At 33.4% G+C, this 27,586-nt stretch overlaps 1 protein-coding gene across 1 annotated transcript; it reads left to right on the forward strand.

Annotated features, from left to right (window-relative positions):
• Positions 1-27,515, forward strand: LOC132752687 (uncharacterized). Its single transcript, XM_060743048.1, has 10 exons — positions 1-160; positions 17,198-17,399; positions 17,615-17,796; positions 19,152-19,280; positions 20,176-20,261; positions 22,026-22,146; positions 23,099-23,179; positions 23,455-23,576; positions 23,878-23,985; positions 24,196-27,515. The coding sequence occupies exons 1-10, from the start codon at positions 136-138 to the stop codon at positions 24,499-24,501; spliced, it is 1,362 nt and encodes a 453-aa protein (XP_060599031.1). The 5' UTR covers positions 1-135; the 3' UTR covers positions 24,502-27,515.
• Positions 27,516-27,586: the final 71 nt, after the last annotated feature.

Here is a 27,586-nt window from a genome sequence, read left to right on the forward strand (position 1 = left end):
TCCCGCTAGGTGGCGTGTGCTGTGAGCCTCGTTTTCAGTATGCTATAATTTTCCGATTCAGCGTCTGCTAGCGTACGAACGACAGGGTGTAAGTGTTGTCTGGATAAATTTCAAACAGAAATAATTCTGAAAAATATGGAAGGAGCTACCGAAACAACAAGTAAGTTAACTTAACATGAACAATTAAATGAAATAACTTTAATATTTTCAAAATTATCAAAATCATTTAAATATTCAATAATTTCTAAAGGCGACATGACATTAATTTATCTGAGTCACTGCGCAATGCTTCCAGCATGCGCGCATCAAGGCTGAACTTTCTGCAGAAGTCGTCAGCTGAAACATGGAATCAATTAGCTTCACAATCCATGTTACACAATAAAATACATTACACGCAAATATTTTACGTTCTTTATTCGGGTCTTATTTAATCCCCATAGTGTCGTAATGTTTGCGCGGTATTCGTCATATTATATGAGTAATACTCGAAGAACATTGTAATCCTATTTAACATAATAATTTACATTTTTGAGAAACTTGGAGAAAAGACAGACAAGACTTATTTTAAAAACCACTCTCTGCTCGGTTATAATGTTGTATTTTATGTAAGTTTTAATGATATCCTGATGTGACAGGATAGCTTAATAAAGATGACTTATATTTGAAAAGTCTCTAAAATTTAAGTCTGTGTAAGATATTTAAGTAAGCTAGATCCGTTATATAGTATCTGCATCAATTTGGCCAGCTGTCACTGTTATATTTGGTAGGTTGACTTGATTTAATTTCTTCTGGTCATAGCGACACTCTTTTAATCTTAAAATGCATGAGTCGATTTTATCTCGTATGTATTAGCATAAACTGACGCAATGATACATTCTCTTGTTATTTGAAAATAAAACGTTTGACTAGGTATGAATGAGTTGATGTTCACCATGAGTCATGTGCATGTGATGTATCTATTTGTCCTTAGCTGTCAATATTTTAGTAAATTGTTATTATGTTGCTTAATGATCGGAATGGCGATTGATGATGAAAACATGCCACAAAAATGTCATACATCATACACGCCCATGTTTATATTGCTGGTCAAACAATATGCCCACTGCCTACACAATACTTACTGTGTCACTATAATTATGTAGATCTACATGTAGACAAGTAAATTGGTATAAATATTAAACAATCAGATATATTTGTGTTTTAGTCGTTTCCGTCATGAAAGTAGCATGTTTTTTCCCTCCAAGTCTCACTTGTTAACGTTATTATTTTCTTGTTTAAAATGTCATGTACATGTATACTCCGCTTGACTCACGTGCTCTTGAGTAATGTACTGAATGCGTGGGAATGTAACAAATACGCTAAATAATTCGGGCTACATAATATTACGATCACAAAATTTTATTATTATAGCGCTTATGTTGTTTGTTTCGTTCCCATTGCATCAAATTTCACTGCGCCATGTTGTCAGGGTCTGCAGCTTCTTTACAGTCTTACAGTCTATAAATCACTTCTAACCCTTTGGAAGAATTCGCTCGCCAAAAAAAGTTAAGGCCATGGCCTACCGTTATGTTTAACGATATTGTTTCTGTATTTTATGCGTGGATACATACATTAGTGTCTTCTTAAATAAGTGTTTATTTCAAATGCCCAAATAGAAACAACAGCTAGGTCCCTGAATGTTGGTTCATTTATAGGACACTAATACTCCCTGTACATAAAAAAATCCACTGAAAGTATATATGAAAGGACCGATTGTGGGTGGGGCATATACCGTTCCCTGTTAAATTCGCTAATGTTGTAAATGATATAGTATCCTAAGTGTCTAAATATGAAAGGATACATTTATGTCAAAAATATTCCATAAGACAGTATAAAAAAACTGATAGAAGAGAAGATGAAACAAAGAAATGTGAAAAAATAAATAAAAACTGTTTAGTGAGTTGCAAACTAGCTATATCGTAAGAAACTAGTTGGATAATTTACAACATTTAATTTGTTGTATAAATGTGTGATTCAAACGTTTTTAACATTGCTCAAGGCGTGTTATAGTCATTTACAGTAAATCAATTTGCTACTTGTCAAGGTCTAAGTATGTGTATATTACAGTATTAGACAGTGGTCAGTTTGATAGACAAATTAGTATAGACAGGTGTCATGTCAGCGCATTCTTTTCATACGTATATTCTTAAAATAATTTATGTTAAAATGAAAAAAATCTATATAAGACATAACGTCTGTTGGCTGATATATTAAATTTAAAGTTATTTTTATTGATTTCTCATCGTACTGAATGTATTCCGATCTTAAATCAGCTCTTGATGCGATCACGATACGTAAATGTCGTCTTCATCTTTGTTTTAGGCAAAATTTAATTTTGCTCAGTTTAACAAGGAAGAATTCGACTTTGTTACAAACCACTTATCTATTAGAATAAATATAAAAATCCCAAAGCAAGCCTTAACTTCCGCTTCATCTCGGAACAAAAGAGCATACATGCATTTACATCAAAGGTTAAACTTGGTGACTGACCCTGAATAATGTCTAAACTTTCCTTTTATAGGACTCTATTATAATACAGATAAACTATGAGAATATTAATACAGATAAACTATGAGAATATTAAAGTAGGACTGCGAGTGTATGAAATTATAATCGTAATGAAATATAATAAAATGTATAAAACGTTTACTATCAGCTGTGTTTAAATATATTTAGTATGTTGGTATTACACTTACCTTTCAAATATATCTTAGTAAAGATTGTACCGGGTGTTATCTGGTCTACACGTGAGAGAAGTGTCCCTCAGAGATCAAAATGGCGTATCAGATAGCACTAGTATTCAATATGATTTTTCTGTTCTTCCAGTCGTATTTGTCCGTCTAGTACAAGTAGAATTATAAAAGAATATAATTGAAAATGTAGAGTTTTTATTGTCGGACTGTGTGTCAATGATTGCCCGATTTATTGGTTCGGTTTTGAAGTGATGGCATTTACTAGAAAATAGGAGACTGCTTTACATCCTTATCGCATTTAGAACTCACTGGTGCATTAAATTAAAGTGGAAATGTGTTAGCAAATTATACTGTCTTATTTATTATATTTAATAGAAAAATAACATTTATAAAATATATATACTCTTATAAATCGCTGGATCAGTTTAAACGGAAACGAATTCCAAGAGAAGATTACGAGGCGTGTATATGATGTAGAGTGAGTCACTCTGATCGTTCTAGACATTGTAACATATTTCTCTGAGTCAACATTATCGATTCCTGAAATATGGACATGTATTTATAAATCGGAATTCTTTGTATTCTGTAACAAATTATTTATCAGTACCATTTGATAACGTTCGTATTTTTGGTATTCTATTTTTATTGATGAAAAAGAATGACTAGTAAAATGTTTTTATTGCCGGACACATTTGAATAGCGCGTGAGATGTAAATTATTTACTGAGCCGTTACATACATTTATACGAAACACTCAAGAATGCGCACCGTAAGATAAAACAGTTGTACCCCATGTTGGTTTGCCTGTCTAGCCAGGGTCTTTCAAATAGAACCGATTCAATCTGAAAGACCCTGGTCTAGCACAGTGGATTTTTACTAGATGATGTGTTGTTTTTACCATGTTTTATTCATATGTCGGGCTACTTTCATCATTGTTGTATACTTTCTCTATAGCAATGTTAGTCTGTACATACAGATTGCCAGGGATCTTTATATACTGGAACTTTCATTCTTGTAGCCCAAGGCGCGCAAAAAGTCCCCATGAACTGTATTCATTATATACACATGCAACAAGATCGACCGTCCAGGCAGGAGGGTTTACGTAAACGTCCATACGTTTTACGCTGATACATCGCTTCGATTAATAGAGCTAACCATCGTGAATTAGCTGATCAGCCTGATTTTAGAACTTCGAACACGTGTTATTTATTTGACAAAAAAAAAACAACAAAAAACAAAAAAACAAAAACAAACAAACAAAAAAGCAACAACAAAAAACAACAAACAAAAAAATCCCAGCACTAGGTGTCATTTTTCTTACAAATTGGGCGTTCACTTTGAATACTTTGATTTTTCCATGACTTACGAACATTTCAATTAAGCGAACTTTGGAAAAGTGGAATTTCCTGACCAATAATTGACCACTTGTCACCGCCATCAAAATACGTTTTCGTTTACAAGATAATGTGTTATAATTGTCATCACTTATGTAAACAGTACATGATATTAATTGATAAATGCGTGTGGTAGTACATACATAAGCTTGTTAATATTTATATTTTGTCTTTATTTGTTGACAAATCATACAACACCGCTTTTTGGAAGATTAAAAAAAAACTTTATTGTCGACGTCTTAACCTTCCAGAAGAACTGTATTGTAACTTTGTAAGGCATAAGATACCATAACACATGTGTATTAAACATATGTATTAGTTTAACATGATCAATAGGCATAGATTAGTGTTGAAATTAGTTAGACTGGTTAGACGACGGATTAAGTAAATTTTATTTAGTTAGTACACATTAACCAAAGTTAGCAGAAATTTGAAAATACTACAATGTGATTGGACAAAGTATAATGTTGATCATTAACGAGCTGTAAAGTTGAACGTTTATTGTTAATGTCATAAATGAGCCGTAAAACGTTGACATTATAACGTTGATGTGTCAAATAAACAAAAACATATTCGATTTAATGACTGCCCATAAAATTACTGAAATCGTTTATAGAAAAGGATAAGACATGCTACATGTTGTAAGAACCGAGAAATATAGGCTTACAGACTAACTTAATATTTACTAAATGTATTCTTGAATATGTTTCCCAATGTTAACAGTAATTTTAAGACTGTAATCAACAATGTTTTGAGACGCGTAAATTTCTTCACCATTTATTTTTTCTTCTTGTAAACCGATGTCCTTACCTTATATAGCCACTAACTTCTTCCACCACAAGTTTACTCATGGTCACTATAATTATGTACCTTGCAACCAACGATTCACTTCTTGGTCCTCTTCTTACCTCGTGAATAACTACTTTCATTGAAATCGTCTGCTTGCAACTTTTTAGTAGCAAACATCTTACCTTTATTACGGTGTCCAAGTCCTTTGGTCGACTTTTCATGTCACAAATTCATTTCCTCGCCGCAAAGGTCACTTACTCATTCTTTCTATCTATAATCTACTTCTTGTGTCCCAAACATCGCCGATAAACTGCTTCCATGGTAACCAGCAATTGCTATGCTATCATTGAAGCCAACAACTTCCCCGGTCACGAGCAATTTCCATGCTATCGTTGAAGCCAACAACTTCCCCGGTCAAGAGCAATTTCCATGCTATCATTGAAGCCAACAACTTCCCTGGTAACCAGCATTTTCCATGCTATCATTAAAGCCAACAACTTCCCTGATAACCAGCAGTTTACATGCTATCATTGAAGCCATCAACTTCCCTGGTAACCAGCAATTTCAATGCTTTCATTGAGCCAACAACTTTCCTGGTAACCAGCATTTTCCATGCTTTCATTGAGGCAACAACTTTCCTGGTAACCAGCATTTTCCATGCTATCATTGAAGCCAACAACTTCCCTGGTAACCAGCAATTTCCATGATATCATTGAAGCCAACAACTTTCCTGGTAACCAGCATTTTCCATGCTTTCATTGAGGCAACAACTTTCCTGATAACCAGCATTTTCCATGCTATATTTGGAGCCAACAACTTCCCTGATAACCAGCAGTTTCCATGCCATCATTGAAGCCAACAACTTCCCTGGTAACCAGCAATTTCCATGCTATCATTGAAGCCAACAACTTCCCTGGTAACCAGCAATATCCATGCTATCATTGAAGCCAACAACTTCCCTGGTAACCAGCAGTTTCAATGCTTTCATTACAGCCAACAACTTCCCTGGTAACCAGCATTTTCCATGCTATCATTGAAGCCAACAATTTCCCTGGTAACCAGCAATTTCCATGATATCATTGAAGCCAACAACTTTCCTGGTAACCAGCATTTTCCATGCTTTCATTGAGGCAACAACTTTCCTGGTAACCAGCATTTTCCATGCTATATTTGGAGCCAACAACTTCCCTGATAACCAGCAGTTTCCATGCCATCATTGAAGCCAACAACTTCCCTGGTAACCAGCAATTTCCATGCTATCATTGAAGCCAACAATTTCCCTGGTAACCAGCAATTTCCATGATATCATTGAAGCCAACAACTTCCCTGGTAACCAGCAGTTTTCCATGCTTTCATTGAGCCAACAACTTCCCTGGTAACCAGCATTTTCCATGCTATATTTGGAGCCAACAACTTCCCTGATAACCAGCAGTTTCCATGCTATCATTGAAGCCAACAACTTCCCTGGTAACCAGCAATTTCCATGCTATCATTGAAGCCAACAATTTCCCTGGTAACCAGCAATTTCCATGATATCATTGAAGCCAACAACTTCCCTGGTAACCAGCAGTTTCCATGCTATCATTGAAGCCAACAACTTCCCTGGTAACCAGCATTTTCCATGCTATCATTGAAACCAACAATTTCCCTGGTAACCAGCAATTTCCATGCTATCATTGGAGCCAACAACTTCCCTGGTAACCAGCATTTCCATGCTATCATTGGAGCCGACAACGTCCCTGGTATCCAGCAGTTTCCATGCTTACATTGAAGCCCATAACTGACCTGGTAACCAGCATCTTCCATGTTATCATTGAAGCCAACAGTTTCCCTGGTAACCAGCAGTTTCCATGCTATCATTAAAGCCAACAACTTCCCTGGTAACCAGCAATTTCCATGCTATCATTGAAGGAAACAACTTCCCTGGTAACCAGCAATTTCCATGCTATCATTGGAGCCAACAACTTCCCTGGTAACCAGCATTTTCCATGCTTTTATTGAGGCAACAACTTTCCTGGTAACCAGCATTTTCCATGCTATATTTGGAGCCAACAACTTCCCTGATAACCAGCAGTTTCCATGCTATCATTGAAGCCAACAACTTCCCTGGTAACCAGCAATTTCCATGCTATCCTTGGAGCCAACAATTTCCCTGGTAACCAGCAATTTCCATGATATCATTGAAGCCAACAACTTCCCTGGTAACCAGCAGTTTCCATGCTTTCATTGAGCCAACAACTTCCCTGGTAACCAGCATTTTCCATGCTATATTTGGAGCCAACAACTTCCCTGATAACCAGCAGTTTCCATGCTATCATTGAAGCCAACAACTTCCCTGGTAACCAGCAATTTCAATGCTATCATTGGAGCCAACAACTTCCCTGGTAACCAGCATTTTCCATGCTATCATTGAAACCAACAATTTCCCTGGTAACCAGCAATTTCCATGCTATCATTGGAGCCAACAACTTCCCTGGTAACCAGCATTTCCATGCTATCATTGGAGCCGACAACGTCCCTGGTATCCAGCAGTTTCCATGCTTACATTGAAGCCCATAACTGACCTGGTAACCAGCATCTTCCATGTTATCATTGAAGCCAACAGTTTCCCTGGTAACCAGCAGTTTCCATGCTATCATTAAAGCCAACAACTTCCCTGGTAACCAGCAATTTCCATGCTATCATTGAAGCCAACAACTTCCCTGGTAACCAGCAATTTCCATGCTATCATTGGAGCCAACAACTTCCCTGGTAACCAGCAATTTCCATGCTATCATTGGAGCCAATGACTTCCCTGGTAACCAGCAGTTTCCATGCTATCATTGGTGCCAACAACTTCCCTGGTAACCAGCAGTTTCCATGCTATCATTGGAGCCAACAACTTCCCTGGTAACCAGCATTTTCCATGCTATCATTGGAGCCAACAACTTCCCTGGTAACCAGCAATTTCCATGCTATCATTGAAGCCAACAACTTCCCTGGTAACCAGCAGTTTCCATGCTGTCATTGAAGCCAACAACTTCCCTGGTAACCAGCATTTCCATGCTATCATTGAAGCCAACAACTTCCCTGGTAACCAGCATTTCCATGCTATCATTGAAGCCAACAACTTCCCTGGTAACCAGCATTTCCATGCTATCATTGAAGCCAACAATTTCCCTGGTAACCAGCAATTTTCAGGCTGTCATTTAAGCCATCATTTGACAAGCTACATGAACTTTGACTTTACATACTGTCAGCAATTTAATCATTGACTTAACTCTGTGAACTGCTATTTTGTATCATTATAATATATCATAGCAACATTCAGCTTGTGACGGCGGATTTCAGGATTTTTCCCTGTTTTATTATTTTGTATTAAATTCTTCTTCTTTGAATATATTTATTCCGAACGATAATATTACCAATTTTTTTTACAACATGTCTATAAGGCTCTGCGCATGATCAATACTGCTGCATTTGTTTGTGTCTGAGGCAAAATCAGACTATATTATTGCTTAATACATGTGATTTATTGTTACTAGCCACCAGACTTGAAACTATTTGGCATGAAATGGCTAGTGGACCTCTAACAAGAGTGTGCATATAATATCCTTATCCCAGGTTTTACTTTATTTTATATGATCTTTATCAAAAAACCAGAGAAGGTGTTAAGATATTTGATTTTTTTACATGTTTATGTCCAAGATAAACACTATTTATTATTACTATTCTGAAAGGAAAAATCCCATTCAAAGACGTTAGCGTTACTTACAATAATGTGCAGTTTTGTGTGTTCACAGTATATTTGCAATATTTAGCATGAGAAGTTTCTTTGATATGACCAGGCGCAGTGAGTAAAATAGAAGTAAATGTGCTGTCGCTAATAAATAGCTACAATCATTTTTTTTATTTTCACTACTCAAACAATAGATATACAATGTATGTTGTGATTTTATGTTGCTTGTATATCAAAGTACTTCTAACTTCTAAACAAGAAACGTCTTTTATCATTCTTTATAAAAATTGCATCAAGTGTTCAAATTTTACCAACTGTTTTTTCAATTGTTGCCAAGATTATGTCAATAATGCAAAAATTATTATATAGTCACGTGATATTGTCTAAAATATCTGAATGATCCATAAATAAAAAAAATTAACTAAATTATACTAAAAAAATATCAATGAATTCTCCAGTTATATCACTTGACACATACCATAGTAAATGAACGCTATTTTAGTGTAAGAAAAGTAAACAACCAAAAAAATACCTAACATTCTTTCCATGTATTTATGTCAATTTTACGTTTAGTAGTAGTATTATATGACCTATTTATCCATTCATATTATTTTACAACATAGTTTAACATGCACATACGGTCACATCAACTCAGAACATTGTTTAAATACTTGATTTACAACTATATTTTTTCAACCACTTTCGAGAAAACACACTAAAATAAGTAAGACTTTCGTTTTATAAAACATTTTTGTTTAGTTTGGATAATAAAATACACACCTCACTAACATCTGGCATATTATAATACAATGTATATTTTATTGTCGTAATAAAATCGTGTAAAGTACGCACTTATTTTTCTTACAAAGAAACAGTTTTTCTACAAATCATCAGTTTTGAAAATCATACACTACACATATTGTTGGGAATGTATTTACCATTCGTTTACTCGGAAACAATGTTATTATATAATTGAAGTATGTTTGGCATTCTGACAAAAACCCTTTCATATTCATATTCAATCATGTTTTTGATTCGTTTCTTCATATTTTTATGTGCAAAGTGTATTTTTTTTTTGGTTTTGAACATTGACAAAATAATGTAACAAAATAAAATTAACCCCATAATCAACAAAATGTTATATATTTTTCTATACGTGTAAATATTAAGTATGTAAATAAAATAGTTAGTTCAAAGTTTTTTTTTTTTTTTTTTTTTTTTTTTCTTTTTGCTTTTGATTGATATTGTGTCCCTTTTTGTATTCATTTTAGTATGACACTCTTTTATCAAATTATGATTCACAAATTAAATCATAGTATCATAGAAGTGTTTCTAGCAAAAATACGCTACACTTATTTTGTGATTTATAAAGTTAAATAATACGACAATAACTTTAAGATTTCTAAATTAAACTTTTTAAAATGTAACTAAAATATTATTATGTACTTGTGTATATAGATTTACTGAAGACATTCCATTCTTAACTAATTTACAATGCACTATGTTAGTTGTTTTTTAAATTAATTTTTAGAGTTTGTTTCTATGTTCCATTTCTGTGCATTTCGCCACAAGAAAAACGATATGAATATGTGATTGTGAGAAAAATGAAGTTATCAACAATATCACTATAAGAGTAAAATGTTAGGAAGAAAAGATGTATGATCATCACACAGTGAGGTTTGGGATTGCTCTGGTAGAAGTCTAAGACACCATTAACAACGAAGATTTCTGAAATTGTCTCGAATCAATATGTTAATCCTTTGTTACGAACTGTTAGCTCGGCTTCAACAACGAAATGCATAAAATTGATTTAATTTTAGGCACAGAATTTTGTATTCTCTGTAAATAAGAAAATCAATGTTTCACTGCTGCCTCTTGGAATAATAAAGGCTGCCCCAGTCTTATTGTGTTTTCTTCATGTAAACAATATTGATTCTAAGAAGACAAGTGCGGTCTTAAAATCATCATTTAGCTGTGCAGAAGTCAACTGCATACTTGATGAACAACTTAAAGGAGTTTGATTTTAGATCGACTCAATCCGTGCACAAGGGTAGTTAATATAGATTTTTATCATGTATTCAAATGTGCTTGTCTTATATAGTACATACACAGATTTGTTTTTCTAACTTTTATATAACAATATATATAGCTAACGGAATACATCAAGTAATGTAATGTACAGCAGAACAAATTACAGATACGCCATCGAAAGTTTCTGCAGAATTACAGTAACATATCTGTATGTAAATTATATATGTATTCATTTATGTATGGTACATTCCATTGTCTGTCTTTTGATCATGTACGGGAGGAAATGTTTTGTTTATTTCAGTTGCAAATGAATTTGTTTCTGACACAAAGCCGTATTTATGTTTGATTCAATTCTACTAAATTATAAGGAATAAAAATATTATAAAACTGTAATAGAAATACGCGCCATGTATTGTATTTTTGCTGAGTAACGTTAAATTATTGATAGAATATTGCCTATCCCACACACAGCATAATGATCAACACATCTGAAATGCAACAAAGTTATTCTTATTTGCAATCGTATACTTTGTTGTTGTTTTTTTTTTCAATTTTAAGGATGCCCCCCTGGAAACAAATATGTAAATAACTCGCTCTTATTCTATAATCCAAAACCATCGTCAACTCCAAGATATTTATAATTGAGACTATTGAATTTCATAGCTTTCAAATAAATTATGTTATGTAGCAATGTAGCAATAAGAATCCAATATTAATCGATAATATCAGCGGTTATTTCATTGTTTCTATATACTACTCGTGTTTATATACGTATCTTATAATTCTCTATGAACCATAATGAAAACAGTTCAAAGAGCATATAGCAACCACTTTTTTCAGAGATTAAACTTTTATAATTATATTTAGTCGTTTTACAGAATTCATGAATCACGAAAAGGACTAACTGAGTAACGTCAAATAATATGGTATAAAAATTAAAGACCCAAAACAAATATCAGTCAGCTGTTAATAAAATTAGTCATACGTGATTTCGATCAGCTGCCACTCGAAATTTTCAATCGACCTGATGACATCTAGTAAAATCGCTTGGAAAAAATAGAAAAAAGATAAAGTTTGACGAGTGTTTTATTTGTTATTTTGTTAAAAAGATTGATAAATAAATTAATAAATAAATAAATGGAGATAAAATAGAATAAAATAAACAATCAATTTAATAAATGAATAAATACAAACTACTAAGAAATTTGAGGGAATATTTATTGCGACAAGATGAATTTCATAACCTGAATTATATCTAACTGAAAAAGAACAAAGAGGAAGTTTAAAGTTTGTTAAGTGTAAGATATGTTAGGAGATACGTTGGTTCTATTACAAGGCTAACTTTATGAACTCGGAACTGAAATACAGACAAGAGTTATCTGCCCTTCCTTTAATAAAGTGCTGAGCACTATCAAAATGGTTTCTAACACAATTTGTGTATTACTAACTATTTCTGATATAAAAATACTTCTAATTGAAACATCCTACAGAGATACAAATACAATATGTATAAAAGTTTTCAGTTAGAGACATAGCTTGGCAAAAATAACCGAGATGCCAGACATTTGGTTTCAATCCCGAATACCCAGTGATATTCAGATAGACGAAAATTTCAAACAGCTGTCGGAATTTTAAAACAAACAAATTTCGTCTGCACTACTGCTGGCCTAGAGTAACTGCGGTACTACAATATGTGTATATCAGCTGGAATTCTACATGCCAACATTCATATGTTCACAGATTTATTTAAAACACGCTATGTTGTTTCAAAAACATTACACAATAATTTAAAGATGAAGAAACTGTCTAAAATGCCGTTAAAAATTCACATATAGACAAGTATAAATCAATATCCCAATATACATGCTAGACGAATGTATAAGATGCCGGTATGTAATACATAGAACGCTAAATATAATATGGTATTTTCCTGTTAAAATGTCACAAATCAAATCAGTGATTTATCACAAGTTTACTCTCCCATTATTTAACAAGAAAGCATTGCAAGTAAAACATCTCCTTATACACACAATCAGACAACATATGTTAACATATAACAACGTAAAATAATCATGGTTGGACTTCGTTCCCGAATAATAAAACTTCAATTATATAAATAAAACTTGTCTTACAGTATGACTATCATTATGAACTAAAATATTTTTATCATCTTACTAGATATAAATGTTTGTCTAACTGTTTCTCTATCTTCTCTTTTGTACACATATTTTGCTCAACTCTAAGATATATTTTTATTATTTTTTACAATTAATTAACAAATACCGGTATAATGCGTTTGATTGATTTGTTGGTTAACCAGACTGGGTCACTGATAAAAAAGTAAAAAAAGTAATTGCATTTTATAGTCTAAGTTTCATGCTTACGCACGTTCACCGATATTTTTTACCCCTGGTCATCGGGCTACTGGTATCTATCTATCAATCTCCCTGGGAAGTCTTTTAACTCCTTTTAGTGAAGCCGACACTTTGGCGCAACGGAATTATACCACCCTCGCAGGTACATAATGTGAAAGTAGAGGCGGGTGAAGTGAAGCAATCGCAGGTAAATTTCTTGCTCAAGGAAATTAGCAGTGCCCCTGGTGGGGTTTGAACCCGGGACCTCTCGATCCCTAAGCGCGCGTCCTACCACTGGACTTCTGCTCTCATATGATCTGATAGGGTCATATGGCAATTGTTCACCTTTATTGTTGTAAATAAAATAGCCATCATCTGTGATGTTGTTTTATTTTACCCGGCACTCTCCTGATCACCGCCTCTACTTTCACATTATGTATCATCAACACACCATCTAATCACTAGTAGCCGTTTAACACATTTTCACATATAATGTTAAACGTTAATTTAGATTTGTATAATTTACCAGATGAACATTGGTTAAATAGGTAACTATAAAAGCTGGAGCTCGGAGACCATGATCGGTTTTCAGTATTAATAAAACGTTATTATTGGTCTAGACGGGGCGAAAATCGATAAGTGACTGGAGTTGTTGGAGAGACGTTGCGACGTGTCGTAATTTAAAACAAAATACTCGATCACTTCAGATATTACTGTTTGGAAAATACACTTTGACTCACAGTTATACAGAGTATTTAATCAGGTATCATAAATTTCTATAGTTAAGATCTTTTTACAACTAAAAAAGTAATGAAAAATAACTTGCCAATCGAAGACGTTTGATGGATCTACAAACTAGACTGCTAGCATAAATATCGCATATTAAAGTATTCATTACTTCATTTCATATTGAACTGTAAAATAAATAATTACACACTCCGGAATTGAAAGATATAATAGTTAACGTCAATGTTACACAATCATTTTGTCTGGTGCTCTCTAAAGGATAGCGATGCTGTATGCTGCATGTTTTATGTATAATGGTGTCAGAAGGTTCATCAGGTCGTTTTGCAGTTGAGACTTTCCTTAAGAAATTAACAGAAGAAAGATGAGGACGTATATGTACATCATACACAATGGCATTTTTTTAGAAGTTACTTGTAGATCACGTTATTTCCTAACACCGGTCACCGAGTTCATTTTTCTGATGTCAAAGGAAACGTGAATTACCATGACAACTCCCTGCACTATCATCTTGCCATTGGTTTTAACATGCGATGATTTTACATGCATGTCTCACCAAATCAATAAATTATTCTAGATATATCAGACTTAATCAATATCATACAGATCTCGAGGATATCAGACAGCTAAAGATTTCCCCTTAAGTATTTATCACTGTGTTCCATTTATTTGCTATGTAATTTATTAATTTGATATTTGTCTTTATGCTATTCATCATTTCTATTTTCTTTATTTCTCTGGAAACGTCTGATGCAATGATTGTCTATTATATCTATTGTAAGGATACAGTGTTTTATATCAACTATGGTTATATATAAAGCTGTAGATTTTAATATTAATCGTAATATTAGGATATTTAATTAAGTAAGATTTCAAGATATTGACAAGAGCTTCATCTGTTAGCTACATGTATGTTATACATTGATGAAATCCGTAACAATACAAAAACGCAATGACAGTACAGTCAACATTTGTAGCGAAATATTAGGAACACTATTAAATTGGTCCTTAATTGTGGCCATTTCCTTCTCATCAAAAACCCCAAGCAAATGGTTTAATTTTGTTGGAAACATTTTTTTTTCTTCAAATATTTCCTTTTGTATGCAAATTTTATACAACAATCATCTACACAGTAATGCAGTCTACGCTCAAATGTTGGCGGTGGTTTTTACACTATTTTTTTTCTAGACACTAAGCTAAGCGATATATGTCATCATTTGGCTCCTTGTTTATTTTGTAATGATAAAGAAATAGGAAAAAAAGAAAGAAAATTAAATATAAGACTTTTTGTAATTATGACAGAACAACGCGACCCTTAATATTCTATGCGGTCCTTAACACGATACAGAATGTTCATATATCCAGTAAAACTGTAATTTTAACATTCCTAGGCGTGTTTGGTAATATGTATGACTCTATAATGTTTTTACATTTACATCAGTTCATTGCCACATTCATGAACCTAATTCGGCATTATTGTTTATTTCAGTAAGTCAACGTTATTGCGAAACAGGTGCAGTTTACGAAATATATCGGGACTTGATATTTGACATTTTTTTTTAAAAAAATTTGAAGACTAACCAATCTACATGTATTTAGTTTTCGAAGACTTTCTCCGTTATTCTAGCCTCGGTCTCACTTACTCCCGGCAGAGCCCAGGATCATCCCGGTAAGTTACCGGGATGATCTGGGACGATCCGGGGTGTAATTATTGTTGCGGTCACACTTACCCCGGCAGCACTACGGTAGTTCTCATCTAACCACCCAGGATGCGCTCCGGATCATCCAGGCAGAGCCCAGGTGCAGCTACGGTTCATGCCGGTGCTTCCCCGGTCGTTCCCGGATGACGCCGGAAGAGCCCCGGTTGACCAAGGCAGAGCCCCGGTCGATCCAGGCAGAGCCCCGGCAGAGCCCAGGACGATCCAGGCAGAGCCCCGGTAGAACCCCGGTGGATTGAAAACGCCCGAAAATGATAACATTGATACATAATTTTTATCTAATATAGTATCTATTGCTCCAGAATAGTAATTCATGATGATTTTCTGAAAAATCCTTATGCCATACTGGATAGAAGGGAAATGGGAGGGGTTTTAATACCAGCAAGTGCAATCATCGCAAATTGTCGTTTGTCTTTTGAAATGATCCGGGCTTTGCCGGGCTCTACCGGGGGATCAACCGTAGCTCTAACCTTTATCATCCGGGGCTCTGCCTGTAGTTGCCGGGGCTCTGCCGGCATTTTCCGGGGCTCTACCGTAGCTCTACCGGCTATATCTTACCCCGGATCATCCCCGGTTTGTGCCGGCAGAGCTACGGTGCTTCCCCGGTAAAACCCCGGTTGTTCCCGGCAGAGCTAAGGATGAAGCCGGCAAAGCTATACCTTCCCGGATCATCCCGGACCACCCCGGTGATATTAAATATTTTATTCCATCCGGGATCGAATGCCGGATGTTCCCGGATCATCCCGGATCATCCAGGACGTTGCCGGCAGAGTTACAGATGTACTCCGGTTGTTCCCGGTCGTACCCCGGTCGTTCCCGGATCACCCCGGACGTCTACCGGGGCTCTGCCGGGATGTTAGTGAGACTGTAGCTTTAGTGATCTTTGCTGTACAAATATTACTTACCAAAAGCCAGTGTATCGTGAAGAATAAAATGGTTGCAAATTTTTAGGATGTTACTTTTGTATAATAGTTTTAGTGCAAACTTTCTAACCTCAAGTTTATTAGTCATGCTTAGTATGAAGTCATGTGCTATAACTTATAGTTAATTGATCTACATATTAAAAGAAAGGAAAAAGAAAACTCTCGTATTGCTATGTTTTAAAATAATGGTGTCGGCCTGTAAGAACATAAAACAAATTGTTGAAATCAATTGTTGAGCTGTGACTAGTTTGATCGATACTGCTGTATTCCTACATTTTTACCATGCATATAAAAGACATTTATAGGATAGATATCGGTTTTTATGAGTCAGCAATGTCAGAGGTTTATGGTTGTTATCGTCATCTCATTAACTCACCACAATTATGATAACTTAAGATATTTATTTAATGTACTAAATCATACCATACAAAAACTAAAACATAAACGTATATGTACTATGAACGAATATAGTTTGATCATCAAACGTGGAGCATATCCCTCACGTGCAGTATCTTAAAGTTCATCTATTTTGTCCACAGAAAACTATTAAGTTAAAGAAGGATGAAATTGAGATTTTTTGCAAGTACTTAACATAATAAATTGACATAAGTTGACCGTGATCTGTATAACAAAGTAAAGCTATTTTTATAGATGTCTACAAAAGAACATTATATATCATTACATTTTATAATGTAATGATGACTAGATCCTAATACTGATTTAATAATTCCTGATATATGTAATCCAAAAAAATTGACAGTGATTTACAAGAAAGTTACTGTTTATATTTTACAGATGTGTTGGTGACCGGCGCCGCTGGTTTTATCGCCACACATATAATTCAACAACTACAAGAAGAGGGATACAAGGTAAGGGGAACATTGAGGTCACTCGAGGACAAAGAAAAGGTGGAAAGATTACAGAGCCTATCTCCAGAAGCCGAGTACAAACTAGAGCTTGTAGAGGCAGATCTCACCAAACCTGAATCATGGGAGGCGTACGTAGCTACATTATTTCTTTATGCTTGAATATTAGTTTGGAACATAACTCTTCACAAATTCTTGCATGGTCATCTATTTGGCATAACATAATGGTAAATAATGAGTAAACCCTATTCAGCTGACTTAAACACTAAATGTATATTGTATTCCAATAACATAATATCACTACTAGACTTATGACTGTATTAAAAATTGTTGTTTTACTGTTTAGAGCTGTGCAAGATGTGACGTACGTTATACACGTAGCAAGTCCAAACCCGTCTCAAGCTCCAAAAGACGAGAGTGAGGTTATAACTCCAGCAGTAGAGGGTACACAAGCTATTCTCAAGGCATGTGTACAAGCCAAATCGGTGAAAAAAGTTGTTCTCACAAGTTCGAGCGTGGCAGTTTGCTGTAAGTATCTATACAGGCTGGCATGCACACATACACGTACACACAGATTATAAGGATATTATTTGACCCTTGTATCACGTAGTTCATGGGGTACCTACTTTAATTTCTTATATGTACCAGTACAGAAAAAACTTCGATAAACATTAGGTTGCCATTTTAACTATAGGCAACGCGACATGTTTTAACCACGAGGAAGTGATGTTGAAGCTTTAAGGGTTCACTTAAGATGAAGTCACTTTTTAAAACTTTTTGTCTAACATACTAGTGATATATTTCATCCTAACATGATATCCTTCTAGAGGTATTCAATAGTCGGAATAAAGAGCCACTTAACCAAGAATAACAAATTATCATTAGGACGATATATTCTCATGGAAAATCTGCACTTAACCTTTACAATTTTGTCTCATGAACCTACTGATTGAATATAAGCATATAATTTATATTATATCAGGATATAATTTATATTATATCAGCATATGATTTATATTATATCAGCATATATGCTATATTATATCAGCATATATATTTTATTATATCAGCATATAATTTATATTATATCAGCACATATGTTATATTATATCAGCATATATGTTGTATTATATCAGCATATATGTTATACACGTCATTCTCTCGTGTTTGTTTATCGAAAATGAAAGTTGAGAACCTTTTTTTTTTTATGCGTTTATGGTCGCCGCCGGAAAGCCCATATGGGCGACCGTACTTTCAAGTCGGGCCATCCTAGAGCGTCCCGCCGAGATTTTTCGTCGATTTTTTTCCAGCTTTATTGGTGGAGGAAGACCTCAGGTGCCCCTCCGGGCATTATTTCAGGCACGAGCGGGCACCTGGGTAGAACCACCGACCTTCCGTAAGCCAGCTGGATGGCTTCCTCACATGAAAGATTTCGACCCGAGTGAGGATCGAACCTACAGCGGTGAGGGACCTGTGATCTCAAGTCAGCGACTTTAACCACTCGGCCACGGAGGCCCCTTTGAGAACCTTCCGGACAACTCGTTCTTTTAAACAATGGACGAGTCGCCACACGATGCAACATGTAGCGTTCCCATAAAAGTTACCGTAGCAACAGTTACTGGAGGAAAAGAAAAAGAAAAATCTGTTCTCAAGAACCAATTAAAATTTGACATAAGGTGGTAATTTAATTTGTCATTTCTAACTGTTAATAAGGTAATTCTAGTTTAGTGTGTACCATTTTAATTCGTTTTGAAAGCGGGTTGAAAAATGATATACACGTTTATCATAATTGTAATGTTGCACACAATATATAGAGTTTGTAGAATTTAGTTAACGGAAACACGAGTTGTTTTAATCAAATATCAATGTGAAATGATTTATAGATGGGCAAGCCGAGGCCAACAAAGTATACACTGAAGAAGACTGGATGGAACCAGAAAAACTGGACGGGTACGGCAAGAGCAAAGTGAATGCGGAGAAGGCGGCCTGGGATTATGTTAAGGAACTTCCAGGTAATCTGTTATATAAAAAAGTAACAGATATTTTATTGTTATCATCCAAATGCCTTTTACGTATGTACTTTTGACAACAGACCATATATGGACAAATCACACTCATTATTTGTTAAATTGCTCATGTAAAAAATTCCCGGAAACCACCACTTGATAAATGATTGTATTGCAACAATGCAGCTGTCCTCTTATGAACTTTTGATGTAAACAACAGTATTAGAAATATACATTCAATATACATATTAATAATACTAATACGTAAATGATATACATGAAATAACTTTAATTCAATAATCTTTAATCTACATCTTCATAATTAAATTACAATGTTGTGAGTCATAAGTGCGAGTATCTACCAGGAAGTTTAATTTTCTGTATCCTCATATCACACAGATAGACAAGTTTTTCTTACATTCATTTCTGACATGGGCTTACGCCATCTTGCAAAAATGATATTCAGGCAACATTTGCTTAATCCAAAAATCGTTTTAGAGACAAAACTAATGTTCTGTACATGTACACTTAGAAGTTTCTAAAATCAGCTACATGTACACTTAGAAGTTTCTAAAATCAGTTTCAATATTCTCTACATGTACACTTAGAAGTTTCTAAAATCAGTTTCAATATTCTCTACATGTACACTTAGAAGTTTCTAAAATCAGTTTCAATATTCTCTACATGTACACTTAGAAGTTTCTAAAATCAGTTTCAATATTTGTAAATAAATGCTTTAAACCACAAGTATAATTTGTTACAAGATTAACAACGGAAGGCTATGTAATTAGGCAAATAATAATAATGTTGTTTTATATCAATTTAAAAGTCTACAACACGACGGATATGTTATTTTCCGAAGCTTAATAAGTTTACTAATTATTGTATGATATAATTGTAGATGAAGACAAGATTGAGCTGTCTGTAGTGAACCCAGGATACGTTTTAGGGCCAGTACTTTCCGGCGCCCAGTGTACCAGTACTGATGTATGTACTACCGTTTTGTTTTTATTTGAATCTTATGTAATAATGGAAGGCGAAACACCGTTTTTCTTTTGCAAGTTTTACTTGTATCATTTTAGCCAATAAAACAGTAAATGCTACAAAATGTTCGGCGTAATTTCAAGTTTGATCACAACCTTTATGTGCATCATACTCCTTAACTTTTATAAATGAACAGTGTATTTGTGAATAACATTACTTCACATTGTACATTATGTTATTACAGGTAGTTAAACGATTCTACATTATATTATAACAGGTAGTTAAACGATTCAACATTATGTTATTACAGGTAGTTAAACGATTCTACATTATGTTATTACAGATAGTTAAACGATTCTACATTATATTATTACAGGTAGTAAAACGATTCTACATTATGTTATTACAGGTAGTTAAACGATTCTATAGTCTGATTTTATTGACCTGTCAATTATGAATACATTATAGGACTCATTTAAATATTCGATCCCACTTCGGTTTGGTCCGTGTAGTTTACGAGAATTAATGTGGAGTATATTAGTCATAGATTGAAAGTCACGCCAGCTTAATGTAAAGATTTTCGTTAATTCACAATAGTACAGTCGGTTAAGAGAATGCCTGATAATTGAGAGGTCTGTGGTTCGATCCTTACTGTTGCCATTGTTTTAGTACTTTTTCTTTATTTTTGCAGTATATTTTAATGGAACAGATTTGTAGTGTGTTTTACGGCATTGAAAAGGCATTTATTGCTTTAAATTTGTTTTCATTTTAAACATAAATTCCTAAAACATGTTATTTAAAAAGAGTATAGACATAACAAAATTAAGTAAAACATAATAAAACAAAACGAACAATATAAAAAAAATCATATATAGCTTCAATAATGTTGAAAGTATTAATAAGAAGGGAAAAAACATGGACCAACGCGGTCTCGAACTTAAAACACGTATGGCAGTTATATTATAAACTCGTGCTTTACCCTATTGCGCTATAACGCCGAGTGCATTTAGTTTATAGATACAAATTAAATTAAATTCCATCGTACAGCGTACATCTCACGGAACTTACCGAAAATCTACCGAAGATTAATATACTGTGTGCATCGACCGTGTAATCAGTATGTAATTGACAGGTTAATAAAACCAAACAATACATTATGTTATTACAGGTAGATAAACGATTCTACATTATGTTATTACAGGTAGTTTAACGATTCTATATTATGTTATTACAGGTAGTTAAACGATTCTACATTATGTTATTACAGGTAGTTAAACGATTCTATATTATGTTATTACAGGTAGTTAAACGATTCTACATTATGTTATTACAGGTAGTTAACCGATTCTACATTATGTAAATACAGGTAGTTAAACGATTCTACATTATGTTATTACAGGTAGTTAAACGATTCTACATTATGTTATTACAGGTAGTTAAACGATTCTACATTATGTTATTACAGGTAGTTAAACGATTCTTCATTATGTTTTTACAGGTAGTTAAACGATTCACAGGTAGTTAAACGATTCTTCATTATGTTATTACAGGTAGTTTAACGATTCTACATTATGTTATTACAGGTAGTTAAACGATTCACAGGTAGTTAAACGATTCTACATTATGTTATTACAGGTAGTTAAACGATTCTACATTATGTTATTACAGGTAGTTAAACGATTCTACATTATGTTTTTACAGGTAGTTAAACGATTCTACATTATGTTATTACAGGTAGTTAAACGATTCTACATTATGTTATTACAGGTAGTTAAACGTCTGTTAGAGAGGAACATCATGTTTGTACCCAAACTGAACTTCTCTTTAGTTGACGTACGTGACGTCGCCGCTGCCCACATTAAAGCAATGACGCTACAAGAAGCGTCAGGTAATATACTAGTAACTAGAACTAAGATGTGTACACTCTAACATAGTATACAGTCAGATCTTGTCCATTGTTGGCAGTGTGATAAAACTTGTATTTAAATATTATAATACTATTGAATAATGGTTGTGTTTTGTTAAATAATCATATGATGTTTGTGTTTTGTTTCACAATATGTAGATACCACTGTCATAGAGCTTATATATATATTGTACATTGTAGCAGTGAGATCAATAACTCAATGCTTGTGTAGCAGACATATTAATATTTTGCTGAGTGTTGTCATTTTATATTAATATATTCTATGACATTTCCTTGAATTAATCCGATGGTTGGTCTCACTTTCTCTCTGTTATTATACAAATGTATGTGTTAATGTTTAAATAGTCAGTATGTTGTATCGGAATCAAACGGTAGCCAATGTCACGTTAATAGTTGCTCCATTGCAACACGTCAGATATGTGTCCGCTTAAACTGTTTTGTCATTCTTTGCAGAAAAAGGTGTAATTGAAGGCCATTAATAAACGAAACATCATAATTTTTGCATAGGATAGTAACTGCAATAATTGTATCATCTGAAAGTTGCCATTCTCAAAAATCAACGAATATACCTTTTTTATATTCGTAATTTGATACTATAGATTTTCTATTTTTCGAACTCGTCGAGCAGATATCACTTATGCACTCAGTAATGTATAATGACCTCATATTATTGTTATATTACCGAATACATGCCACAACTCTTAGTTAAAATGACAGGGAACATAACTCTCCTGGTGATTTTGTAATTTACGACATGTATGCGCTACAATATTGCTTTTGTGTAAATAATTATTATATATTGTAATAAAAATTGTTAAAGTGCAGGCTTTGATTTTAAAATGCAAACTACATGTATAAAGTATTTTGTTATTTTTAATAGTTGTTCCATACAATAAGGTTACTTTGATTTTAGGGAAACGACACATTCTTGTGAATGAAAATCTGTGGATGAAAGAAATTGCTGTTATTCTGTCAAATGAGTTTAAAACTCAAGGTAATAAACAGTTATATATTATATACAATACGTTAAACAGAAGTATCTGAGTATCTATAGAGTCATATTGTATACGGTATAATACCTTTCTCATCAAATAATCATATATCTTACTGTTTTCTCTCTGTTACCAATTTTCACCATCTATATTTTATTACTTTAATGTCTTGATGAGTAATACTCAATGTAAATATAAACATCGGGTATCGGTGCCCTTTATTAAGAGAAAATCTTTAAGACGCATCATTAACCTTAGATATTTGAATATTTTACAGGTTATAATGTACCGACATCTAATTGTCCAAATGCCATGTTAAGTGTTTATGGTATCTTAAACAAGTCAATAAAGATGATCATTCCCCAGTGTAACAAGGTGATCAAGTTCGACAACTCTAGGGTAAGTAATATACATGGCATGTATAATACATCTCATCAATTCAAGTTATACTTAAACAGAACTTCTGTTCTGTCCAATCGCAGTTGCTATTTTGTTACATTTCCCTATAAAAATAATAATAATGATCAACATAACGCGGACAATGATGCTGCTGAAGAGATTGAATGTCCTGCAAATATAAGCTTTTGTCTGACAAAGATTCTCCCATGTTCGAACATTCAGATCAACAGCCTATTGTTTAAAATAAATCCGCTCATTTTTGAAGAACAAATACATATTTCTTGCTCACTTTACCTTGCAGATGAAAGAAGTCCTTGGAATTACACCACGTGACGTAAAAGAAACCATCATTGACATGGCTTACAGCCTTATAGAAGCTGGATTGGTAAAGAAGTCAAAGAAGTACAAGGTATATTGATGGCGTATCTTTTATCTTTAATCATTTATTTTTATCTAAATTTACTTAATTTGCGTAACATGATGGATATTATAGTCTAAGCTTACATATGATAATAGTATTTATCAGATTTACAGGTATGTTACAATTATATCATTTTGACAGAATTTTTAATAGTAAATATGTTATCAAAGTTATTGACAATGTTCTCAATGTCAACAGGGACCAGGTGGTGCCCAAGAAGATGCTAAGGAAGAAGATGTTAAGGCAGAAGATGAGGAAAAGAAAGAGCCCGAGGATGAGAAAGCAAAGGAAAATGGAGATATAAAAGATGCAGATAATATTGAAGATGATTTGAAGAAGGAAGGAAAGGATGAAGGGAAAGAGGGTGAGGAAACTAAAGATAATAAAGAAGTTGAGGAAGAAAAAAATGCTGAGAAAACTGAAACAGAAGACAAAGAAAAGTCAGAAGAAAAATCCGAAGAGAAGACAGAAGAAGCAAATGTAGAAAAGAAGGAGGGTGAATAAGAACGTAATCTTCGAATTAGGACATTTAAAGATAATTTATAATGAATGACACAATGTTAAAGTTTTGGTAATTGCAGGAAAAAATATAGTAGAAACATAAAGCTAAAAGATATAATTACTGGCCTTGCGTATTTCTATAGTAAAAAAATATTTTAACATATATTTTGAATTTGTAAGGCAGTTTGCAATTATCTGGATGTTATATTAACGACGCATGTAACCAAGTACATCATCTAAACAATTATATTATAAATGTGTATTTTGTTATCGCCCGACATGAAGATTTTGTTGAAGGAATCACCTTCTACAGACTTACCAGCCTTGTAGCCAAATCATAGAATTTTATATGTTTGCATGCTCCATGGCTTATCGGTATAAAAGTTGAGAATTTGCCCGGCGATGATAAGAGCACACATTTTGGATTTGTATACATGTAAAGATTCAAACATTTATCTAGATGTCGTGTTGATCTATATTTTACTTTTTGCTTTTTCTACATAGCATTACATCTGTTCTCAAGTCATTGGATCATTCATTTCTCGTGAAAGTAAAAAAACTCTTGCTCATAATAGTATCATCAAGATATAATTAAACTAGAATCGCTTCTTGTCTATTCATACAACAGTGTCTTAAATAGTTTGTGTTTCTTCGTAAATTATTTTAAGGTATTCTGATCGATATATAAAACAATCAACATAGTCTTCTCATCCTTATTCTATCGTCTTTAAACGTCTATAGCCCAACGTCAGCATTTCATCATCATCATTAAATTCATCATCACAATCATTATCATCATCATCGTCCTCATCTCTCGTATTTTATCTTCAGCATTTAGTGTTTCATTTATGTATCTAATCATTCACCATGTAAATGTTGGTAAATGTTGTGTATTATTTTGTGATTTTACAGCTTTTCAATGCATTCGCAATAGCAGTATTTTACTATACATTCTGTACAATATTTTCTCAACAACATGTTTTGTAAACGGATCAATCATCTATATGTCTAGTCTAGTGGTGAGCTAACACAAGTGCAAGTTCAATATGACAATGATGATGACTGAAAACTGATGACATATGTTGGGCGTTTTCTAGTCTTTGGTCAATGGTATTGTTGATGATAAAATTATGTACCAAACTTGATCTACAGTTGTCTGAAAAATAACCATTTTTATACGTCAATCTTATTTCTCTCTTAAACAGATTTGATGTTTTTTAGACAGATTTTACAGATAATGTTAAAGTTTTCTTGAAACTGACATGTTTTCATGTAAATTTGTATTCATGGCTGATTTTATTGTGCATATTTACTGTCTTACAATATTGTGCTTATATATGAGTTATATATTTTTTGTACAGTTCTATATTTTGTACATATTTACCAAAATAACAATTTGCTATACATTTATTATAATGTATGTTTCTTAATGAATGTATTTTTTATTTTATATTACGCTTTTTATGAATATTTTTCTATTGATATTACATTTCACACCAGTATATTATGCTTTTGCGTAAATTCAGTTTTATACATGTGTTCAACTTGAATATTTTAAAATGAGCGTATTTTCAAACGCTTCGGATGAAATTGTAATTCAAAGTGCCAAAGTTGTTTCGTATTCGTACATATAGAACCAGATAGATTTTTCTCAAAAGTTTAGTACTGTGAACATTATTTTCTTAATATATTCAATAAACATGCTCTCGGCTGATACCCATGCGGATTGGTATGTTCAAAATAATAAGAATATATATAATTTTTCTAATGCTAAACGCTTTTTATAAATACATTTACTTCTAGTCATAATCATTAAAGTTTATATTATTATAAAATAATCTAAGTATAGATGTTTTAGTTATACATAAAGTTTTGGCCGGGCGTTGTGAAATAAATTTGTAGCAATTTTTCTTCCAATATAATCAGTTAATGCTCCTCTATCTCGTCTTAAAATATTCAAAATTTATAGAATCAACAATTATAGATATATACATATGTAGATAAATGCAAACTAATATTTACAGAATAGATTTTATACCGGTACTGAGATTAGCTACATTGAAATAGTGCCATGTCGATGGCGTGTAAAGATACCAGATATAGCGTTACCGCAGGCCGAGGTTATAAGAATGATGGGTGTCTTTTGTCGAATTTTGTTTTTCTTAAATGGGACCATGTTAATCACTTAAGAGACCACAATATTCCATATTTTTGGTTGCTTCATTATAAAGTTTGGTTGATAAAAACGCGTTCTAAAATATCATCACACTGCTTTTTTGGATTTCTTGTCATACATGACGCATTTAAGTCGACTTTTCACTCGATATTTATACATCCTGCTGTGTTAACTTACTGACTTATACAATTCTGTTCTCAGAAACGTTTCAAACAAAAGTTAAATTTGTGGGAAAATTTCTATAGTAAATTTTTCCCCCCGACTGAAACAAGCATGTGGAGTCGTGTGCTTGTTAGGGCAGACTTCGTGAAGCATGGATTTAAAAGAAATAAAAGTTATCATGTTCCAAGATTGTTTTGAATGGTCATTATAAACGTTTCTTTTATGATAATATAAGCTAAATTTTGAATGTACGTAACAATTCTTGAACATTTCCCATCAACTAGGCAAAATTTTACATGAAATGACCATTTGACAGACCTTATTTGCAGGCTTGTGTGCAAATGTTTTGGTTCTTAAGAGTCACTGTGCTCGATAGAACGATTTACTGTTGCCAAATTTAGACAATTCTTGATTTTATTTTAAAATCGTCGGAATATATTTATTTTGTATGGAACAACTTGGTGTTTTACTACAGTCAGTGCAGCATCAATGACTATGCTTGGTGAATATCTGGTCTAGACCTTGTCTTCTAAAGATTGTTAAGTTGATACATTTTTGTGATTAGCCATTGTAAACTGCATTATATTGTGTATTATTGTCTAATTATGGTAACAACCAGTTGTAAATGTTGCTTTATAATGCTTCAATTGTTATAAATAAAGAACGGTTGGATACACCATTTAATCTTGTGTTTTATTGAAGACATAAAGGTGTGTTACTTCCCTGTTATCTTCTTAGTTAACAAAATTA

Source organism: Ruditapes philippinarum, unplaced genomic scaffold, assembly GCF_026571515.1.
Source record: "Ruditapes philippinarum isolate M1 unplaced genomic scaffold, ASM2657151v2 ctg3957_1_1_1_1, whole genome shotgun sequence".
Classification (NCBI taxonomy): domain Eukaryota; kingdom Metazoa; phylum Mollusca; class Bivalvia; order Venerida; family Veneridae; genus Ruditapes; species Ruditapes philippinarum.